The 22689-nt window shown below is 40.0% G+C and overlaps 1 protein-coding gene and 1 long non-coding RNA gene across 3 annotated transcripts in view; one reads left to right on the top strand and one right to left on the bottom strand.

The window, feature by feature from the left end:
- Nucleotides 1-868: 868 nt before the first annotated feature.
- The window catches only part of KCNJ16 (potassium inwardly rectifying channel subfamily J member 16), a 44622-nt gene continuing 22801 nt past the window's right edge, over nt 869-22689 (bottom strand). Inside the window, exons 1-2 of one of the 2 annotated variants that reach the window (XM_077162986.1) lie at nt 4104-4227; nt 869-3574 (exon numbers count right to left, since the gene is read on the bottom strand). In XM_077162986.1, coding sequence (XP_077019101.1) covers nt 2221-3480 — 1260 coding nt within the window. In that variant the 5' untranslated portion in view covers nt 3481-3574; nt 4104-4227 and the 3' untranslated portion in view covers nt 869-2220. Of the gene's footprint in view, nt 3575-4103; nt 4228-22689 lie in introns of those variants that run through there. The other variant, XM_077162987.1, reaches the window with a different exon arrangement.
- Nucleotides 15523-20334, top strand: LOC143685798 (uncharacterized). The gene is made up of 3 exons (XR_013176738.1): nt 15523-15807; nt 17935-18125; nt 19997-20334. It is a non-coding gene; the product is annotated as an uncharacterized LOC143685798 (long non-coding RNA).

Below are 22689 nucleotides of genomic sequence, written 5' to 3'. Positions count from 1 at the left end.
TTTTTGCATTTTTCTAAGCTCTGCATTATTGAATAACTGATTAGAATGTGAAAGTATGTTATAAATCAAGCAGAAAACTAGAGACAAATATTAATAATTAACATAAGAATGCTGATTTTGCATTCTATACTGGCTAAGAGAATTTGATGGTGGAGGCACATGGCACAGTTGCATGTAATTAATTGGATATTGATTCCCTTTTTCTTATATGGATGAGGCAAAGTCCAGGAAAGAAAGAATAAAGTGAAATGAAACTAGATGTCATCCCCCATTATCATAAAGCAGAGCAGCAAAACAAGCTATTAAAAAAAAGAGTCATTTTTGGTTTTTTGTGGTAGTGGTTGTTTTCTACAGGTAGACTTAGGACTCAAATTTAGCTAAGTAATTGCTGCTATAAAATCCAACTCTACAGTGTGTGCATAATTTAAAAAAGAAAAAAAAGGAATTTTCATTCCCAAAGCAAGACAGAAAATTTACACTATTTAGATCTTTGATTTTAAACTTTAAGACAGTTTTGCAACTTGTGACCTGAACAAATCTCTTATCCATAAAACAGTAGGAATAAAGGATTTGCACATGTGATTTAAAAATAATTTTGTTGCTCCTAGGCCATTAAAAAAAGAAAGAAGGAAAAAAAAGAGAAAGAAAGAATAGAGCACCTCTTTATTTACCTATATACTTTACTTTTATTGGTAATCTTGGACTCAGTGACTCAGTTCAGTTTACTTGTGGTTTCATTCAAATGAAGCAGAAAAGAGGAGGGGCAGGGGGGAGATTGATTTTCAAGGAAAAGCAAAAAAATATATATATATATGGGTATACATATGTATATATATATATAAAATAAAACACATAAATGAAAAACTGCAGCATATACATCTTTCCAGTGTGGCAACAATTTAAAAAAAAACAGATAAATCTGAATGCAGCTAAGAACTCTTCAATTTATAAAGCTCAAAAAGACTTCACTCACAGTTGATTGAATTTGTGCTTAAAGATGTCATGATTAACATCTTTTTACATGGAAATAGGAATACACAAAGTATCTCATGTCCTAAAATTCAAGCAAGTCTTGTGCACTCATCCACCTCATGTATACTAAAATTGCCTTAATTATAATTATATTTCACAAAATCACCAATTTAAATGATTGTTCCAAGTCCAGTGGAAGAGTTTCCTAAAAGCCAAACTCAAGTCGTTTTATGTCTCGTGCGGTGACCAAGACAGAAAGCATATATAACTGTTTGTTGGCACAAACAACTCTCCCCCCTCCCCGCAAAGGAGGTTCCATCCTCTCTGTAAGTTGCCAAGGTTACTATCTCTCAGGGCACATGCATGCCATGCCTTCTCCCAAAGAGTCTGGGAACGCTGGTAACAGCTCACACACTCCCGCACCCCGTCCTTACGATCAGGCTCCTTCCCCATGTGCTGAAGAAGGTGGAGGTGGGTGTAAGTGCCATCTTGTTGGAGATTGTTGGAGGACCGTGACCGCCTGGTTTCTGCTCTTCAACCACAGTGTTTCAGAGAGAAACACTACTCTGAATAACGATGCCAACTTTTTCTCCTGCCTCAGGGTTATGGAAAAAAGAAACAGCTTCTAGCAATCATTGATCATTCCCTGGGCAAATGCTCATGGAAGAACGGTCTAAATGGGTGGCATGGCCTATTTCTCGTAGCCAGATCTATGCCCAATCTGCTGTTTTCGAGGCATGAGGTGCAAACCTAGGGACTGAAACCAACCAGCGGACCTCAGAGTAAAATATCTCAATATTGCAGTCTACTGAAATATGTTAACACATATCTTGGTGAGATGACATTAGTTTTTAGAGGGAATCACTCATCGTTCTATCAGTTTTGATATATTTAAGAAGTTAGAATTCATGCTTGTCACCTTTCCTCCAATTTTTATTTATTCTGGCATCCTGCCTTTGTGCTCCATTTCTGAGCATTGCGCTTCCAATTCAAGATAACAAGTATGTAGGATAACAAACGGAGATGAAATTTAAATTAATCAATTAGGCATCTTATATAGCGTTCCTAATTTAAGAATTGGACACTATGAGATTCTTCAGATTTAAATTTTAACCTACTCTACTTATCCCCCCTCACCATAAAACATAGCTATATCATTCTTTAGAAGCCACATTGACAACCACTTAGCTGGAAGCGATTGGCTGGAGGACAAAGTGGAGTGGTGGCCTTTGTAATTACAATTGAAGATTACATTTGGGACTCAACAGAGATTCTGTTTAAGGCCAGGAGAGCTTTCTGGTAAGGCGGTTCCTTACCCTCATCTAGGGCAGAGGTGGTGTCCTCCTCAGGGCTCTCACAGTTGCTGACAATGGCCACAGCACTAAATGACTGTCGTCTGACCTTGGGGTCCGATGTGACAGATCCTCGGACTGGTGACACCTTTTCCATGTTGAGGAGCTGCTGGTCTTTCCAATCCAATTGTTTGGCACTGCAAAAGGGGGCATACACTTCAACACTCCCCTCAAACTGCAGGCAGTTTACTTTGTAATACTTTCTCTTAACTTCCAAGACATCATTAAACCGGTGGCCCCAGAGAATTTCTCGGGGAACATAGGAACTTCTGGATTGGTGGGATGTCCCTGTGGAATCACCAGTGTAGATAAATGTCACCAAGATCTCAAAGTTGTCTTTGGCCACTTCTTTGCGGTCAAGGGCATACAGGGGGCTCTCGTGATCAATTTCGTGAACAATAGTCACTGGCGTGACAAGGATGATCTGGTCGTTGACCAACTTTAGGTCCTTAAATGCCATTGTCATCCGCCCTTCACTGTCTTCTGTGTAGCGGAGAAGCTGGGCTCTAACTGTGCCTTCTACCACATGGTTTGGCCGGAAATCACCAATGCGCCACATGAGGCAGAGCTTCCCATCTCGCATGCCTATGAGCGCGAAATAGCTAAAGCGAATGGTTTGGGCTCTCTTTCGAGCAGTTGCCATTTTGGCCAAGGCAGCGCCAATGATGAAGGTGTTTATGATGCAGCTTAAGATGGACTGAAGGATCACAGTGAGCACCGCCACGGAGCACTCTTCAGTGACGCAGCGGTAGCCGTAACCTATGGTGGTCTGGGTCTCAAGGGAGAATAAAAATGCCCCTGTAAAAGAGTGGACGTTGTCCACACAAGGCGTGATGTCCGGATCATTTGTCAGGTCTCCATGATGAAAGGCTATGAGCCAAAAGATAGAGCCAAAGATCAACCAGGAGAGAATATAAGATAAAGAAAAGATCACAAACATATGGCGCCACTTGGTGTCCACAAGAGTGGTAAAAATGTCGACCACATAGCTCCCCCATTCTCCAAAGATGTGCTTGAAGTAAACATTACAACTGCCGTCTTTGTGGAGCAAACGTCTTCTGGCTCTTCGCTTCTCAGCTATGGCATGTTCTGGGGGGTAGCCTGGGTATTTGGGGTCCACGTTGACAATCCGATAGCTGCTGCCGTAATAGCTCATTCTTTCCTGTGCCCTTGGAGCATGCAGGTGAGTGTGGGAGCAGAAATAGTTCTACGTGTGTTATTCGTTGTTAGTTTGGGCTTTCAGTTAAAACCTAAAAAAGAAAAGTCGACACACTTTAGCGTTAAGTTTCCATCTTTATAGCAACTTGCCAAATTTGAAGCAGTTGTATGCCATCTGAAATAGCTAAAACTTTATTTAAGCGACAGAGGCACTCAGTATTGAGTGAACTCCTTTCTGCTGAGAATTCAGTTCAGTCTATGATAGGAACCAAATATGCAATTAGAGAAAATTACATTTTTCTATATGCATAAGGTTTGAGTAAACTCTATAATTATCCCAAATGAAACCTCACTATCTTTTCTGACCTGACTTTAAAGAAATAAAATACAAATGCTTGTTTCATTTCTGTAGGCCCTTCTGGCATGAGGGCATTTAGAAAACAAATACTCAATAATGTAAAAAGGCAAAACACAATTCAGATATTTGTCTAGCAGTCTCACAAGCTTTTGAAACCTTTCAAACGAGGTTGTTTTCATTAGAAGAAGGATGCAATTAAAAGCTTTTGTCTTCATGTTATAACGTTACTTACATATTGGATGCTATAATAGGTAGCCCCTCACCTTTCAAGACTTCTTGCTTCAGAGGCTTTTCTTCCTGATCTCCTTCCCAAGACAGGACAGAACCGACAGGGATATCTCCTGAAGACTGAACTCCTTTTCCCCTAGCTCCACCTTTAGTCTTGAGAGGAAAGATTCTTTCTTAACCCCAGAGGAGTTGAAAACCACTCCCAGGTAGGCTTTTTAATAAGGTGTAAAATTGCTTCTGCCTTTGTCCCATAACATCATCTTTTTTTTTTTTCTCCCTGACACTGGCAGCTCTTCTCTCCCTCTGAATAGAAGGAGGACATCTGCCAAAGTTGCTAATCTTGTTTCCCTCTTAAAGGGAGCATGCTACAATTGCACCCTTCTTTCCCCCTTTTCAGCATTTTCCACATGCTTTCACAGCCATCCCTGGGTAAAGTAATTTTTCTCCCTCCAAATGCAGTTTTTAAAATATCAAGGCAGATCACAGAGTTCTTTAGCATCCATGGTATAGGTTAATGGATTTCCCAGGTCCAGTCTAAAAGTAGATTTTACAAATGTAATGCCAAAACGTTCTTTAGTTATTTCTGTTCGAGAAAGTAACTGCACCCAATTTTAAATGTTTAGTAATTATTGGATTTTTTTTTTTTTTTTTTTGTATAGTGTACCTGTGATAGAGGGGCAGTTAGAGGGGAAGGGAGCAGTTAGATGAGAAATTCCTGCTATTCTGCTATGGAGAAAAAGCAGTATGAGCAGAGACCATTCATGGCATAGAGACCCCTTTGGAAGCAAGCAGGGAAAGTAATCAGTAAGCACTTGGGTTGAGTGCCTTCCGGGCTATAAAAGGGTAGAAAGAGTTAATTTCCCTCCAGTCAAAAAAGGAGTCATTTTTCTCTTTTCTCTGGAGATCAGGCCCACTTTACAATAAACACTTTGTTTGGTGGGCCACTTGTGAAGGACGTAACTCTGCTTACAGGCTGGAAACTTTTCATCGGCCAAAAAAAAATCCCTGTAAGGCATGTACCAAGTTTCTTGCTACTCACCTGCTTGCTACTTCACACACCCATCCTGAGAACTGTTTTGAGTACTTATATCCTCTCCTTTGTCAGCACTTACACTGTATTTTGAGGAGACAATTGTGTAATTTCAGGATGAGACCTGGAGATTCCAAAACGCTTACTAGAATATCATACATAAAGTATTTCCAGTATTCATTATAGGTTCTTGCTTGATTTGTCATTTAGTGTCACTTGCGAAACAGATGAAGCTGTAATGTGATTCTCAGTCTCCACTCTCTAGCCTGGTTGTACAAGGCGTGGCAGTGCAACATATTACAATCAATGGCCTATATGATTTCAAATAAAAGGGCCTATCTGGAGATAGGATTGCTTTCTTGTTAAGAGGTTCCAATTCAGTTTTTTTTAAGGGGATTGCACAGAACGAGGGAGACAGAGAGCTTGAAAATGCAGTCCATAAATCAGGAGCTAGTGTGTGAGTCTGATCTTTTCAGCTGCCCCCCCTAAAAAAATGTTTTTATTTGAAATGGCACTCAGTTGGCATCAGTTTGAATTTCAGTGGTGCCAGCGACTGTTATAAAGTAGTCATTTAAAACACTTTCAAAACTATGTTAATTAGGGACTAGATTTTCAATTAATACATGCTGCAAATGAGCAAATTTGAGAATGTGGGATGTTTATCTCTGAATAATTTCAGGGATGCAAGTTATAGCTGTGAGAATTCTGCCCTAAATCCACCATTTGATGTGGTTCATTATTGTGATAGACAGTTTCAATTTATCCAGTGAAAAGCATTTGGATCTGGTTTAGGTTCATACTTGAGTCATTGATTTTGATTCTCCAACTATGTAAATGAAGCGTTACTGAAAGATAATTGTCTTTACACTAAATGATAGATTATAACCAACTAATTATATTCAGCCTTTCCCATTTCTCAGCCTTCAAAAATGAGCAAATGAATTTATGGAAGCCTTTTCATCAAAATGGCTTAACAAAGTAAATATGTATTGATCTTTTATTTAATACACTTTACCCTGATTAATATAATCAGACACACCAATTTTGAAGCAATGCCTCTGCCATTTTGCCATATATTCTCCAATTCAGCAATTTACCAGCTACTCTTGTAGTAGAATGTTCATGGTACAGCACAGTGGCTAAGACTTTACAATCCTGTGTCACATGGATGGAAAAAATGTATCTCATCTCTAGCATCTACTTAATAAAAACAGATTGCATTTATGTTAATTGTCTACCTTCTGTAATTTGAGATGCACCACACACACACACACACACACACAAAAGACCTAAAATGTACTCAGTAAAATCCAGTAATTAATGTCTAAACCCTTTGAGGTTAACAAGTACCTTCTTTATCATATAAGTGACCTGAGTTAGCTAACACCTGAAGTCATTGTAATCAAATTGGTTTCCTGGGAACTATTTGATAAGTTGTGGTGGAAACATGAGAGCTGATGAGATAGAGAATAAAAAAGAGAGCCTAATTCCATGTGTTGGCCATTGCCTGTGAAGTCAGGCTTAGGTAGAGCTCTGCAGGAGGGAAGAGGGCCAGGAGAGGGTTCCTGTGTGCATTTCACAGTCAGTGGAAGAAGATGGAGATAGTCAGTGGCTCCTGTGTGCAGCCCCTGTTTGCTAAGGAGGAAAGGGAAAGGGTTATAAACGAATTAGGATAGACCCCTAACTAGTTAGGCTATTTTGTCAAAACCTGTCCCACAACTTCTTATACGGGATTTATTCCTGACCTTATCTTGCCTGGAATCCTGGTAAGACTTTGAGATACCCTTAGGTGGAACGCTTCAATCAGTCACTGGATACCTGCTACACCCAGTACCTACTAGATACTGTCCACACGTCTCCAAACACTCCCTGTCCCCATGATTTCAAACTCTTCCTCCTTTGTTGCCACACCAGTGGCATTCTCATATTTCTTCCTCAGTTCCTGTCATCCCCAGAGCCAGCCTCGGGTTAACCTACAGCTGTGTTTATTCTCCTCTGTTCTTTCTTGCCTCCCACCTCCCCCTCCAACCCTGGCCCTTCCTCCTCCTTAGTGACCATGGGTTTCACCCTTTCTCCTGATACAACTTTGGCATTTCTCCTCCTGACTCAGTTTAGTGCCAGCTTATTACAGGAAATGGGCCGAAATATAAGGAACAGACAAACAACTCAACTGAAAACTGGAACTGGAAGGGGAAGCAGGAGTCCAGGACTACAGAACTGCACCCCTACTAGCATTCTCTGGAAATCTTCTTTCTAGCTCCGCTTTCTCTTAAGTTCTGATCGACATCCTAATCATAAAAACGGTCTCAGCCAAAATGATGGTAAATATGGTAAAGAAATGGAGGCAATTTGAAGGTTGGATAGTGTTTCTCCATGTTCTGGATGTTAACATTGTACCAAAATAATATGAATTATAATTCATTTTGGTGTAAAAATCAAATTACTTTAAGAAGAAATTGGCTGAAATTAAAGCTACTTTAGTATAGTGAGAAGGCTGAATTACGAAGCAGATTCTGATTCCAGGTCTGTTTTCCCAGGTACCTGGTATATTTTTCTCTGAATTTCAGTCTTCTCATCCATGACATGAGGATAATACTACCCAAGTCACTGAGCTACTGTGAGGCTTGAGCAAGACGATGAATGGGAAGCCATTTTCACTGGGCTGGGCTCATAGTAGTTATTCAATAATTATTGCTTGAATCTGAATCTCATGAGGACTTAGTTTTCTCCTCTATAATACAGAGCACCTGTTTTAACCCTCTAAAAGATCTTTCTCCTTGCATGAGATCAGGGCAAACAAAATGTGTCAATATGTGATTCCCGATACAGGTTTCCATTTAAGTTCAGGGATGGCGTCACTGGTTCCCACCATAAGCCACCAGGGCCACATCTCTGTCCTAATGGATCCCTAAAGCATCAAGGATTGTGACATCTTCCTTTCATCTTCATAGCTATTGCCATATGGGAGATCCCCTGTTCCTTGTCCTTCACAGATGCAGGCACACACACACACACATACACACACACATACAGTCAGTTTAAGGATTTTACTGGTACTCACTCTGAGGAACCAGAGTAAAGGAAACAAGACTGACAAGCTTGCAGAGTTAACAGGTTAAAGAAATTCACAAGGTGTTCATCATGTCTATCCTTTGTCTTAAATGACGTCTTCATGTTTTAGTAAGATGGCTCTTAAGGTTTCTCTTGTTCTTATCTTTAACATCAGCCTGCCCAACCCTGTCTTGGTTGGATGCCAGCCCAAGTTTCTTAGATTTTTTTTACATGGAGCTGAGTTTGAGGTGGTGCAAAGGTTAGATGTCAGGAGATTCCAGGTCCCTTTGAATCTATTATGCCACAAGTCCACAGTCTAATCTCTCTTTGCTGTATAAGGAAAGTGCTTCTTCAATGGCCTCTAAATTCCCTCCATGGAGGAACTTGTTACTGAGCACTTTCATTCTCTTTTGGTCCTGTTTTTTTGTTTTTTTATTTCAATTCATTTTCTTAACTGAGCTCCTACTATGTTCCAGACCCCTCCATGGACCCTTCTGAGCCAGGTCCCTGCCTGCATGGGGTTTACATGTTAGAGTTGGGTGTCAATAGACATGAGAGTAATAGTTGCTATCAAGCAAAATAAAAAGCAAGGGAGGGAGACTTCTATTTAGCAAGGGTGATGGGAGCAGTTTCAGCTTCAAGCTGAGAGACAAACTGCATGGAGGCATCAGCCAGGCTCACCCACCCTCCATTCATGCTCAACTCAGACCTTGCTCTCCATTCTACTTTGTTTGCGGCACAACCTCTATCTGGTTAAGTTTCTCATACGGGTGGTTTGGCTGCAGCACCCCTAGCTGTAAGTTCATTTTAAGGCCTGGTTCTCACAAGTACCTGTCATGACAGGAGCTCATTTGCATTTTATCACGGAGTTCAGGCTTTCCTGATCTCATACCTTGTATCACCTGGTTTACATAACAGCCTTCGAACTCATCTCTTGCCTTCTTCCTTCCAGTGATCATTCAAAACCTGAAAAGTGGGTCTCTCTCCTCCTGCTTTCGTGGGGTACAGTCCGACCTCCACAGTATGGTCCTATAGGGGAGCAGTTAATGGCAGGGATATGGAGGTCGAAGACTTGGATTCTAGTTACGATTCAACCACATCTTGCTGTGTGATATCAGGCAACTTGTAAATATCTCTAAGCTGCACTGTATTTCTTTAAAACATGGGGATAATACTTGATTTATCTCAAAAAGTTTTTGTGAGGAATAAATGATAAAATATAAAATAGGCAAAATGGCTAGCATTTGTAAGCTCTCCCTATTTATACTCCTTCCTCACCCCTTCATTTGGATAAAGATCTCTCTGCTGTTTCCTGTAATAGCTTGTACAACTGGGTCCTTATCTAATCTGGGACAAATGGATGTTTGAGCTGCAATTTGAAGGATGATGGATGTTGACTAAATGAGAAGGAGAAGACTTTCCCAGGCAGGGAAAAATAACACTTGCAGAGTTCTGTGACTCAAAGATGTAGAGGGCATGCTTTCCGAATGTCAGAAGGCAGGGTGGGGTGGGGTGGAAACATCTGACAAGGTTGAAGCTGAAAAGAGAGCTAGAGCTGGGGCATAGATGAGCATACAGGTGTCATGTGTAGAATCAAAGTTTTGGGTCCTTCTACCAAGACCAGCGAAAGCCACGAAGTATCTTAAGCAAGGGCATGACATGAGAAGTCTTGCATTTGAAAAGATCACTCTAGCTGTCCATTGAAAAATTGGCTGGGAAATATAAGAGTGGGTGTAGGGAGATAAACATGGGTGTTATTTCAACCAGACTTTGAATTTTGAGGAAGTGACACAGAGATGCTGAATCCTATTATTTGAAATGACCAGAGGGAATCAAATGACCAGTGGTGCAGAGCTAAGTGTCCCGGAGGACACCAATGGCAGGTCCTTGAGAAACAGTCCCTGATATAAGATTCCACTGCTTCTACCCAAATCACGTTCTCTCACTCTCCATACTTCCTTTGATGCTATAAGTTACCTCATCTTTTCAATAATATTTTTTCTACTTATGTTAACCAGGGAAAAGTGTTGTTGTTTAAAACAAAGAAAATCAGCTAACATTCAGTTTCATTAACATTTTTAAAATATTTCTCATATACAAGAATATGATCTAATTACTCTCCACTTGCATTATACAAACTATCAGCAAATCCTGTTGGTTCACCTCCAAAGGAAATCTTAAAATAGGGCATACTATTTGCTTTTGCTTATCAATTTTTTTAGGACTGTACGGCTTAGTATAATCCCATGTAACTAGGTGCCCAAACTCTGAAAATCTGGAGTTGGAAAAAAAAATTGTTTGGCAATGAAAATATTCAATTAAATTTCTTAAAGCAGTGATACAATTATTAGAAATGTAGTTCCCCTAATACAAGTGCATGCTATTATATTGTCATCTCAAATATGTATATATGTATAATTTGAACTATTTCAGGAGGTAAGTTGGCTATATGTGACAATAGTCTATGAATTTTGTGCACCTTCTGATGGAGCAATTCCACTTGTAAAAGTTAATCCTTTAAAAGAAATTAGCAAAGAAAGAGAAATTAGCATGAATGAACATAAAGACATGGCTATATTGTATGACTCTTTATAATAGCAAATTCATCTATGGTCTACCTGTCTAATAAATGAATGTAACAAATTCATCTATGGCCTGCCTGTCAAATAAATGTAGGGTTGGTTTCACAGGTACTGGTACTATCATATAATGATTACTTGCGGTCATCAAAAGTGATGGCGTGCAAGAATGACATGAAAATTTAAAACATGTTGTTTAGCGAGAAAAAAATACAGGACCATAAAATAGCTTGTTAAGTATAATTTTCCAAGTTCGAATATATTTAAACATGGAGAAAAGACAATAATATGCATCAGGATGCTAATTATGGCCCTCTTTGTTTGGTGTGATTATTTCGGCTTCTCCTGTTTCTTCTATTTGCTTATCTCTGCTGTCTTACATTTTACAGTGAACATGCATTACTTTTGCAAAAAGAAAACAAGTATTGCTAGTTGATAGTTTGACGCGTACCAATTCTGAAGCTACACAAAGGGAAAACAAACCAATACCGATCCAAAAGCATTTATTAGAGCTTTTTAAAGGCAACTATAAATAACCCAGGGAGACAGACAGTCTTACAGACATTTAAAGTCAGACGTTGATGCTGTAATTTTTGCTGGAACAATTCACAGAAACAAATATAGTGACATTTAATTCATCTAAGTAAAACCAGATCTCATTTAAAACAAGGAGCAGGAAGGGAGGGGGGTTGGATTTGGCCACTGGAGACCAATTGGAAAAATCATGAAAGCTGTTGGTAACATATTGGGGAGACATAAAGCAGAGTTAGAATAAAACAGGCATCAAAATGCAGTTTCCTCTCCCGGTGCCCCCTTTTCTCCCTTCACCATTCCAAGCCATATTAAACCGCTAATATATTCATTTCTTGGCTTGCTGTAGTAAAGTCTGGTTTAGAAATCTTTCTTTTATCTTAATATTTTCAATAACTTTGGAAAGGAAATATTAAAAATTGTGCTCTTTTGTAACTTTACTGCTTAAAGGTCTATGTTGATAAACTTTTAAGGCCCAAGGAAATGGTCCTTGGAAATGGATGAATTCCGAAGACGATAATTCAATATTTACAAAGCAGATTTGCCTAAATAGTAGTCCTAGCCAGTTCTCAATAAATTCATATTTGTGTGTGAATACAGTCTCATTCAGATGCCTCTGCAAGTCATATAGCACGGCAGTAATTTTTAAAGTGTAGTCTACTGATCCTACACTTCTGAAACCCTAGGGAAACCTGTTGCACTTGCATATTGTTGGGCTTGACTAGAATTTTTCGGATTCAATTGCTCCCCGGCTGATTCCTTTGCATCCTCAAGATAGAGATCTACCAGCGTAAAATTTCCAGAACTGAGATTCTGGATTCTAACAAACATATGTTTGAATTCAAATGCCTGTTTGATCATTAGGAAGAATGTGCACTTTTGGAAAAGTTACTCAACCTCTTCAGGTCTTCATTTTCCCATCTGAAAAATGCGTATTGTAGGGGTTGCTATGAGGATTAAATGAAGCCATGTTTCCAGACCTCCCTTCACCATACCCGCTACTTAATGTTTAATCACATTGCTTGCATCTATCATATTGCAGTTATGGCTGTCATCTCAATTGAATCCCAGACCTAATAGAAAATGGAATCATCTTATCCAGATCAATGTCAACAATCAACTGCAGATCCAAATTAGAGGTGGGGGTGGGGGTATCAGCTGCCATTTTTTTTTCACAATGGATTATAAGATTGGCAATTTTCCAGACTTGTCTGAGAATTCCCTTCTAGTATCTAATTACCTTGACATTCAACATCTTCATGGAGACGTGACAGTTCAGCTGCCCAAAGAACTACAAGCATCACTAAAAATAGAATTCATTGTATACTTGTCACATACTTGGATTTCTTTGACATGGTGACAAAACACCCTTCACTGTGGTTCTATGTGCCAGGCTACCTATGATTGACCCTTAATAGCCCCACATATTTCAGTTTATGAGATGCTTCGGTTCAACTTAAGTCTTCATTTCAAAACAAATGTAATTTATGGAAAGCATACATGCTGTGACTTTTGACCTACTTAAAGTTCATTATTTATGATATTCCAACAGAAATCCAAGGTCCACCTCTCTGTAGCTATTTTCCCATCCATATGTGAAAACTGTCTGCAAATTGTCCTCTTTGGCAATTTGCAAAGAGTCTATTTGTTAATCTATTCGATGGCTGGAAAGCTTTGAACTCACAGATGTGATTTGCTATTAGACCAGGAACTTTCTGGATAGTGTCTACACTTCTTTGACCTTTAAATGATTGGATTTCTGTTTTAAGCTGTCAAAATGAAACCTCAGGACCTCCTTAGTAGGGAGGAAAATAAGACAATGCTTATTGGCTGGCTATAGTCTCAATTCCTATTTTCCCTTGTGGACACTGATAAATTGATGAGGCCATAAAATACTAAACAAAAGATCTTCTTACGAAGACTTAGATAGGTAGTCTTTTGAGATGATAACTTAAGCAATGTGCCTGCCTATCACATCAGATTGGATTTCTATTAGTGTGTGCCTTCTCAAGGGTACTTGGTTGGAAGGCATTGCCACTTAACACAGATAGAAGATTCAGGTAGCTGACAGGAGTTGGTGCAGTTAATAGACTCTTGAATTTCCACATATTCAGTTTTCTCAGCTTTTTACACGTTTGCTTCCACTATAGTGCTATAGATGAAAAATGAATCACCTTGTCCTGAATTGGAAGGTTGGAATTTCATTATCCATGAATGTCTATACAAACAGAGGTAACCCAAATTAGTAAGACCTCCTACAAAAGAGAAGAGATACCATTCTCATGCTGAAGTATTCAAAGTAATGGGCAGTTGAGTTTGGGACATATGAGGACATTTCCCCTTAAACCTCATGGTAAAGAGGTTTATTCTTCATTGTAAGAGACTCCACATTATTTAGCTAAATACAGTAGTTTCTATGGAAGGCTGCAGAAGACCCTGGAGCAACTTTTGTCTATTCTTTGATTGAATAAATATTTAACTATAGCTGAGATGTTATTAGGGTCTATAATTGAAGATTATGAGGACTTTTACTACCCTTTAGGAGCTCCATCTGGCCAAGTATACCTGACATTCTGTGAAGACAGCCTGCAGAGACTGGGGGTTTCTATAGCAGATAATACCAAAGTGAGCAAAAGGTGACAAAGTCTGAGCCCTTTCCCAGCATATCAGGAGCAAAAGTGCTTCCTTGGCCTTCTGATTTTGCGTCTAATTCTTGACTGCCCAGGCTAATGAAGGAAAATGGTGCCATAGACAATCATAAAAGGAAATTGGCAAGACATTTATTTGCATTCAACTCGTGTTTTAGTTTGCTCAAGTTGCCAAATGCAATATACCAGAACTAGGTTGGCTTTTACAATGGAGATTTATTTAACTTAGAAGCTTACATTTTTAAAGCTATGAAAATGTCCAAATCAAGACATCAACCAGCAATGCTTTCTACCCAAAGACTGGCTACAGGGGATCCTCAGCTCTTCTGTCACATGGCCAGGCAATTGGTGAACTCTGCTGGTCTCTCCCTTCTCTCCCTTTCGTAGCTTCCAGCTTCTGTTGCTCTGTCTGTGGCTTTCTTGCTGAGCTTCTGTGTCTCTCTCTGAATTTCAACCTCTTTTAAAGGACTCCAGTTAAGAGGATGAAGATTCACCAGCAATGAGGTGGGTCACATGTCAACTAAAGTTAAGGTCCTACTCACCTAAAGATCCTACTTGCAAAGGGCCCACGCTCACAGGAATGGATTAACTTTAAGAACGTTCTTTTCTGGGATCCATAACCATTACAACTTGGAATAAATCATATGCTTTGGGAAGAGTGCCCCATTTCTGTACAGTGCAAGCTATTAAAATGATTTTCTGGTTCTTGAATTCATGCTAGGTGCTAGCAGCATGCAATCAGGGAGAACATTCTGGGTAGTGAAATTTTATTTTTAATGCCTGGAGTTAATTTATACAGCAAATAATCTGCCTATTGAAAATGAGAGGTGGTTGGTATGAACAAATAGATTTTCCTCATCCAAGTGAAGACTCTTTAACCAAGAATGTACACAGCACAAACAATACGGAGAAAGTTTGAAAATTCAACAAATTATAGCCAGTGACTTTATTAAAAATTATTCATAACAATGACAACTGAAGACCATATGGCCTCCCTTTGTTTGAGGATGATGGAAGAAGGGGACAGAAACACATGTTTTCTCTGATAATAAAATTACACTTTGCTTCAACTTAATCAAAATGCCATTTTGTACCCATACAGTACAGGTAACATTTATGAAAAAAAGTCATTTAATCGAAGAGTCTTGGGAGTCTGGCCCAAGATTCAAATACTAATGAAAAGAATATATTATGGGCTAAAATTGCTTTTTCCACTCGTAGGGTTTAGAAATAGAGGAAGAAATACTGACATTCTAAGTCCTAGAAATGTAAACACCATTGGCATTTGAACTCCCAAATCTCAAGTAACTTTCCTGTGGAAAGACAGATTGTATGCCCTCATTGGGAAAAAAAAAAAGCCAATCCTCAAAGACAGATTTTCAATAAATCATGAGCATGCCTATGCCAGTTCCAAAAACATTTGATGTTGCACTGCCTGAAGGGATATATGTCCTGTTAGTCATTCGTATTTCTAGGCACTCAAATCCTGTGAAAATCAAAGAGGTAAAAGATTCCTCTCCCTCAGCACCCTCTCCACCCCAGGGCTTTCATTTGGTTCTGGGGTTCTTTGTTCCAGGGTTGCCTAGGAATGCAACACAATATCTGTGCCTGTGCCATCAAACAGAGCAAGTTTCCACTTCCTCTCCCCACAAGGGCTATTCCTGATGTCCATCCTCTCCCTTGAATCAAAGACTCCTCTCTGCATAGAAGCAGCATGTTGGGACTGTAGATTTGCCTACCTGTGGGCAGATTTCCCCAGTCCCTTCTCCCCCAAGAGGTTTTCTGTTAGTTCAATAGAGCAGCACTAAACAAAATCTCAAGTACTAAAGGCAGCAATGGCCAGGAGGTTGAAAGTTACCACCAAGTACTTCAGCATGGTGCATCCTTGAAGGTTCAGCCGGTATGCAATTTGTGATCAAATAGTCAAGGTTTCTCTGTGGGCTCCCTGCTTCCCTTTTAGTGACACCTTCCCCTCAGCCTAGCTCAATCCCTTCTCGTAGGGGCTCAGTACTGGGTGAGTCTCCCCTAGAAACAATCCCCCAAAGTAGGTGTATTATGCCCTTTATATTTACAGACTTAGAGGGATGAAATAGTTTACAATATGTCATTAGAGTCAGAAAGTGGAAGAAGTAGGATTGCAACCCAGGTATCCCTGGGTTTTAAATGGTGTGTGAAGCTTAATGTTATGCCCAGAGATGTGCATCCTTTGCTATATCATTCTTGAACCAGGGTTTCTAAAATCAAGAAGATTCTTTTTTTTTTTTTTAGTCTCTAACTCCAAGTACCAAGGTTGCAGGAAGATGCTTTGGCATCTGAGTTTTCAAACTGTCCTGAGATATGTCTACCTGCCACACTAATAACGTCAGTGATGTGCATACTAGTGTACACACACTGTCATCCAACAAAACCCTATCTGATCAAACCATGGGACATCTGAAGTGTCATCAGTGAAAGAGGCCAAAGGAAGCCCAGACCTGGGAGCGGTGCTATCAGTGACAGCTAATTGGGCAATGCGAAGAATGTTCCCAACTGTGAGATTACCCGTCCAGTGGTTAGACAGAAGGGAAAGGCTGTTGTCTTGAGATGGCCTTTGGAATTGAGCCAAAGAGTTTTAACAAAGGGAAAAACAATTCAGCGTGAGTGATGTCACAGAGCATCCTGAGGAAAGCAGCAAGGATAAAGCTTCCTACTGCATAGATCCAAAGTACACAGCATTATCTTGGCATTAATTCCTTATGCAGCCAGAAGTTTGACTCCTATGGAAGAATTAGCTCTAATCATAGAGACTCAGTGCTGAAAAAGCAGATGTGTATGTGTGTGTATGCATGTGTGTCTGCAAATTTGGTGTCTGACTGTGTTAGAAACTCAACCTTCCAAATTCACTTTTGCACATGTAATAGGTTATTTACGAAATAATTGTGACTAGACAAAACCCATTTTCACTGAGGTAGACAGAAAATTGGCCTGCTCTCCTCAAGAACGTTCTCAAACTGTGATCACGAATTTTCTTTCTCAGGTGGTGATGATTAGATAGGGGAAGAATGGGGGTGGGAAAGAGGAGACACAAGTCAAAAGGGGATTCATGTCAGTGGCAGCTCAGTTTCAATTTAAAAAGTAGGGGGGTGGGGAATTCATGACATGACTCAGGAGGAACTGTTGTTTCTCAGGTCAAAATTAGAGATGAAAGAATATCTAAGTTTGGGATAGGAAAAAAATAAATCCCCATCTTCACTTCAAAAGAAATGCTATAAAAAAAAGCTTGTATTACCATTACCACCCAGAATACTCTAGGTGCAGGTGGTTCCTTCCACTTTGGAGAAGTGGGTTCTATCCTAAGTTGCAAGAATAGAACCAGGATTCTGAGACTTCCAGCCTTGGGCAAGCAGTATGAATCCCAGTCAAGGAGCTGATCATGTAAGGCAGAGCTCATAGCTTCTTTCTCGGTGGCAAGCAAACTTGTGGACCTGAGACGATTGCATCCGTGGCTGAGAGCACATATCTTGCAAAAAGATGGTAACCACTTTCTAAGTGTGAAATCTGATTTATATGGATTATTAGGTAATGTAATGATCAGACATCTAGGTCCAAAGGTCAAGAAGGGGCATTTGCTATGCTTGAAGGTGAGTCTTGCTATGACTGCAGAAGGACAGAAGTTCAGTTAAACTGTTGGAAGACAGTATAAGAAGAAGGGATGGTCAGTCTTCAGTTAAAATGAGCTTTAACAGGAGCCCAAGGAAAAGAAAGAAGGGAAACACAGTAGTAGGGGCTTTAAGAGAGATGTAAGTTGGCAGCCTATAGGGATGCAGGCAGGCAAATATTCAACATCAAAGAGTGTGGCAGAAAGTAACCAGGTCCTTGGATTGGAGATAGGGTTTGGGAGCTGGGCTCCAGCCTGAGAGGGGATAAAGATCTGATAGAATACTCAGAAGAAACACTTCCTAAGAGCCAGGCACTTCACGTACATGAATTTATGTAATTCTCCCAACAACCCTGAGAACCCCACTGATATTATCGTCTTTATTTTAAGAATGAAGAATTGAAGATTAGCAAGTTTGGGAGTTTTATTCAGGGTTAAACATGCAATCCATGTTAGAAAAAGAATTATGAGAAGTTCATCTCATTCCACAGAGAAAGAACCTGATCTCCACGAAAGGAGGAAACTTAGTCATTGAGACTGAGGCACAAGTTTGGGTACAGAACTAGCTGCAAGGCTGCTGGGTGAGTTCCTAAGATGTGTTTCAGAGCTGCTTAGAAGCTCTACGGACCTGCCTGTCTCAGAACCTGTAGCAGAGAGGCCTGCTCATGGGGTCATGTGCTCTCAGCTCTAAGAAAGCTGAAGAAATTCAGTCAGGGAAAATTAAGCAACTAGTGTCACACTAAAAGCTGGCTGGTGTCAAGCTCAGAAAGCTAGCAAAGATGAGCAGTGAGAAAGGAAGGAGAGACAAATGACATTGAAAAAATATATCTTTCCTCAAAAATCAAGGCAAAGATGTAACAAAAATTGGAGGTATTCTCTTTCTAAAGCATAATGTTCAAATCTAGGTACTTTGTTTTTTAAGAAAGGTCATTATAATGATGAAGGAACAGATCACAAGAACTGAAGGAAAAGAAAAGATGAAGAGGGGATCTAATCCAATCATGGGTTCAAAACCCTTATTGCTCACCAGCTATGTTCCATGTCCAATGTGCTAGGTGTGCTACAACTATTAAAGCGTGATCCCTGCTCCAAATCCCTCATACCTTTGAATACACATGTGGGAAATCTGTCTTCATGTGCTCCCGGGCCGCAGAGGGAGGAGATAGGATATGTGTGTGGAATTTATAGGGATGTAGATTTAAAACCTGTAAAAAGAAGGATTTTTTTAATTGTTGGTATCATTAACAATGCAAAGGATCTAGTGGAGACTGGGACTATTTATTAAGAATTTGAATGATCAACTTGAAGAATATATAGAAGAGTTTCCTGGATTTGTTAGATCAAACCAGGTAACTCTGAAGTTGTCTTTTCATGCTAAGATTTAAGGATTTTTATTGTTATTTTTCAATAATTAGTAAATAACATTTACTCCAAGTTTATGAGCTGGACAGAGGTGAAAGTCTGTCCAAGAGAATTAAAAATAAACAGCGTTAGAAAGACATTATTACTATATGCTTCTTGGTAAAGCAAAACCCCTCAAAATCGCCTCATATCTTTTTAAATCATCATGAGCCATCCTGTCATACCAACAGAAAAGTTCATGTCATCCCATGTTTGCTATTACCTATTACTCATCGCATGGACACTTTTGAGTGGACCCATTTTCATTTTTATTTTGTAATTCTCTGTATGGCCCTAACCCAGAGCATCTCAGATGGGATCATGGATTTTCTGAGAGACAAGTAGGAAACCCAGGATAATGGCTGGCAGGGAAGTTTCCAAGGGCTGGAGACCTTTTCTGGGTCATTTACCCTTGGGTTTCAGGGTGCCGCTGAGCCCCATTGTGCTTCTTTGGAAGAAGAACCAAATTCCGGTTTGGGTGCTCTGGATCCCATGAGGGCCCCTGGTGATCCTTATCGCAGTCGGTTGTTCCAGATATATTATTTGTGTCATGCAAGCCAAATAGTGCCTTTACCTAAATCACATAGATTTCATTTTTGTTTTGTTTTGTTTTTTTGTCTGGGCAGGCATTGGGAATTGAACCTGGGTCTCAAGCATGGCAGGAGAGAACTCTGCCTGCTGAGCCACCATGGCCCACAAAAGATGTCACTTCTGGAGTCAGACTAATTTCTGTTTGAATCTCATGTCCACCATTTACCTAATTAAACTCAGTCTAGTTGTTTTGCCTCTTTGATTCCCATCCCTTTAAAAAGGGTCATTATGAGAGTCACATCAGATAGCATTATAAAGATAGTGGGTATCTCCTAAATGATAGTTTTCAGCTAAAGCTTAAATGCTTGGACAAAGAAGGAACGTTCCTGCCTCAGCTCGTTTGAAGCAACCACAGTGACAGTGGTAGAGGCTATTGAGACAGACCCACTTTAAAGCAGATGTTTTGATGGTCTACATTTCAAAGATCAAACTGTGAAATCACTGATTTGTCTTTATTAAGCTATGTACCCCCAAATCTTCCCTGGCCCTGTCCGGTTGACCCTCCTTACCCATCATGCCAGCCCATCCCAACATACCTTCCTGACCTCAGAGAGGGATCATCAGAGGGGGATGCTCAGAGATGGAACACGGAAGCCTGAAAGCTGAAGTTGTGTCACTGGTCAAAAGCAGATCAGAGCCAGTGTTCAGAGCTGCCAGAACTACCTTTGATATTGCAACTATGTTCCTACTTCCTCCCTACAAACTATAGTTGACTTGAATTTTTCGAAACTGGAGAACTGAAGACTTGTGTTCCTTGGGGTTGAGCCACTTGGGACATTATTTTGGGCTCAGCTATTAAAGCACTGAACTCTCTAAATCAGAGTTTTCCTCCTACATAAAAGTGAGCTAACAAAAATTGTGTCCATTTAGTTTGTGTTATGTGCCAGGTATCATCGCAAATCAGATTAAATAATATCGAAGAGGTAGATATATATTACTAAAACCTTTAGAAAAGGAGCAAAGAAAAGCTGAGTAATTTGGGAAGGCCACTCTGCTAAGTAGACAATTAAGGCTCCAAGTTTAGGACTGTGGACTTCAGAACATCTGGAGATATTGGCCCTGGTTCCCTGCGAATTCTCAGAATTATTTTAAAGATCTTAGGAAATAAAAGAAGATTAAAAGGAGGGCTTTAAGAAAGCAAAGCTTGAAGGCATTCATAAATATGATATTTATAGTCGAACTCATGACCACGTTATCTATGCGGCCTCTGGAGCTCCCAGGGAGACAAACTGCATTCTCAACCACTGCCACCTCCACTCGTGAAATTTAATCTTGGAGGCATGAAGGTAGCAGGGCTTATTTATTCCACAGCAGCAGTCCAAAATGCAAAGCAAAAGAAAATCATGAGGAAGGGCAGTGGTAGCTCAGTGGCAGAGTTCTTGCTTGCCATGCCAGAGACCCGGGTTCAATTCCCGGTGTCTGTCAATGCCAAAAAAAAAAATAAATAAAGCATGAATAGAAGAAAAACATTAAAAGTAGACAGCCCAGTCCATTCATACCTGATGAGATGGCAATGCTTTAGGGGCTTATCGTTTTATTGAATTTACTTTGTAGCAGTTTCTTTTTTTAAAGGTCTTTACAGTAGTCATGTCTATATTTGTAGTTGTGCGGATGTAATTACTTCCAAATCAATGACAGCATATTTTATTGCACATAGTTTCAAATCCTAGACGTTGCTCATTTTCACTTTGAAGCAGGAGAAGAGTGGCAAAGACAGACAAAAAGACAGCTATGCGAATGTCTATTTCCACAGGAAATTAAAGACTCATTCTCTTCCACATTGTCCCACGTCAATAAGTGATGTTCAGCTGGCTGAATCATCATCCTTTAGTCTCTCTCTCACTCTCTGAAGGTTACTTCCTTTAACTGATCCATAAACGGTAAGGGCATTCTTAATCTGTTTAATATAGCACTCTCCAGAGATTCTATGAAAGAAAGAAAAACGCTTCCCAGACGTAGACACTGCAACAATAAAACGTGACTTCTGAGCCCAAGGAGACATTGTAAAGGTGTCTGTTAGCAGACAGACATACACTAAGCCTAAGAGAGCAGGCAAACAATTAGTTTGAGCTTGGATCCCTTTGTCACCCACTAAGTGTTCTTACCTTAGTCACAGGTAATGAAGTTCAGATTGCAACCCCTTGTCCTTTCCATCTTGTAGGAGCCCTGCAGCTAGATATCTCAGGGTTCTTTTCTCTTGGCCCCTCCGTGCTCTCTGAAGCTGTCAGCACCTCCTCCCGCCATGGAGATGAGAAGCCCCACAGGGGAATCTCGCTCCTCTTTGCCTTTCCAGACACATTCGCCACAGACAAAGGCCACTGAGTTCTCAGCTTCACTCTAGTGAATCAACACTTTCTTTAACCGGTTCCCATGCCTACACATGGGAGATAGTCTTGCCAATGGTGGCTGACAGAAAACAAGAATTAAGAGGAAATATCCTTCCTCTCCGCCCATGTACATCTTTGTCTCTTGATCAAACCTTTGTGGACTTATTCAATGACAAGACTCTCCCTCAAATCAGAGTGGCCCCAAATTGCCTCTCAACTTTTTTATCTTCCCAGAAGGCTGGATTTTTGTTATTAATACCTCCAGGGCTTGTACAACTTCTTCCAATTGTGCTCTTCTTGAGTTTGCATGCTCAATCATTGTCACAGTAAAGGTTTTTTTTACACAAACACACACCCTGTCTAACAACGCAACCCTACACCTAAGGCAAACAGCCGCTTGCTCAATATCATTTCATTTGGGTTCCAGAGATATGAGTGTCCTTAGAAGACCATTGACAACCTCTGCAACAGTTCCAAGGACAAGGTTAGGTGTCTTTCTGAGAAGATTGTTTCGTTTTGCAGCTTGTCTACTTCATCTAAATTTGGGGATAAGTAAAAGACAACGTTTTTTACTTCAGTGTTCAGTTCTCAACCTATCAGAGCATCTCATAATTCAGAATGATCTAATCATGAAAATGTGGGCATTTGTAGGAATCAAGTGGATACTGACGTCATTTACAGAAATGTAGGATGCTGGGAGAGAAGATGTGAAGTGGGGGTATCAATAGCTGGGGTTTTATTGTGGTAAATTCGATATGCTAACAACTAAAAGAAGATAGGATGGAGGTTTAAGATTGGAAATTATCTATATATATGATATTTAAGA

Source organism: Tamandua tetradactyla, chromosome 6 (genome assembly GCF_023851605.1).
Source record: "Tamandua tetradactyla isolate mTamTet1 chromosome 6, mTamTet1.pri, whole genome shotgun sequence".
Taxonomy (NCBI): Eukaryota; Metazoa; Chordata; class Mammalia; order Pilosa; family Myrmecophagidae; genus Tamandua; species Tamandua tetradactyla.
This window is presented reverse-complemented; position numbering and strand designations above follow the sequence as displayed.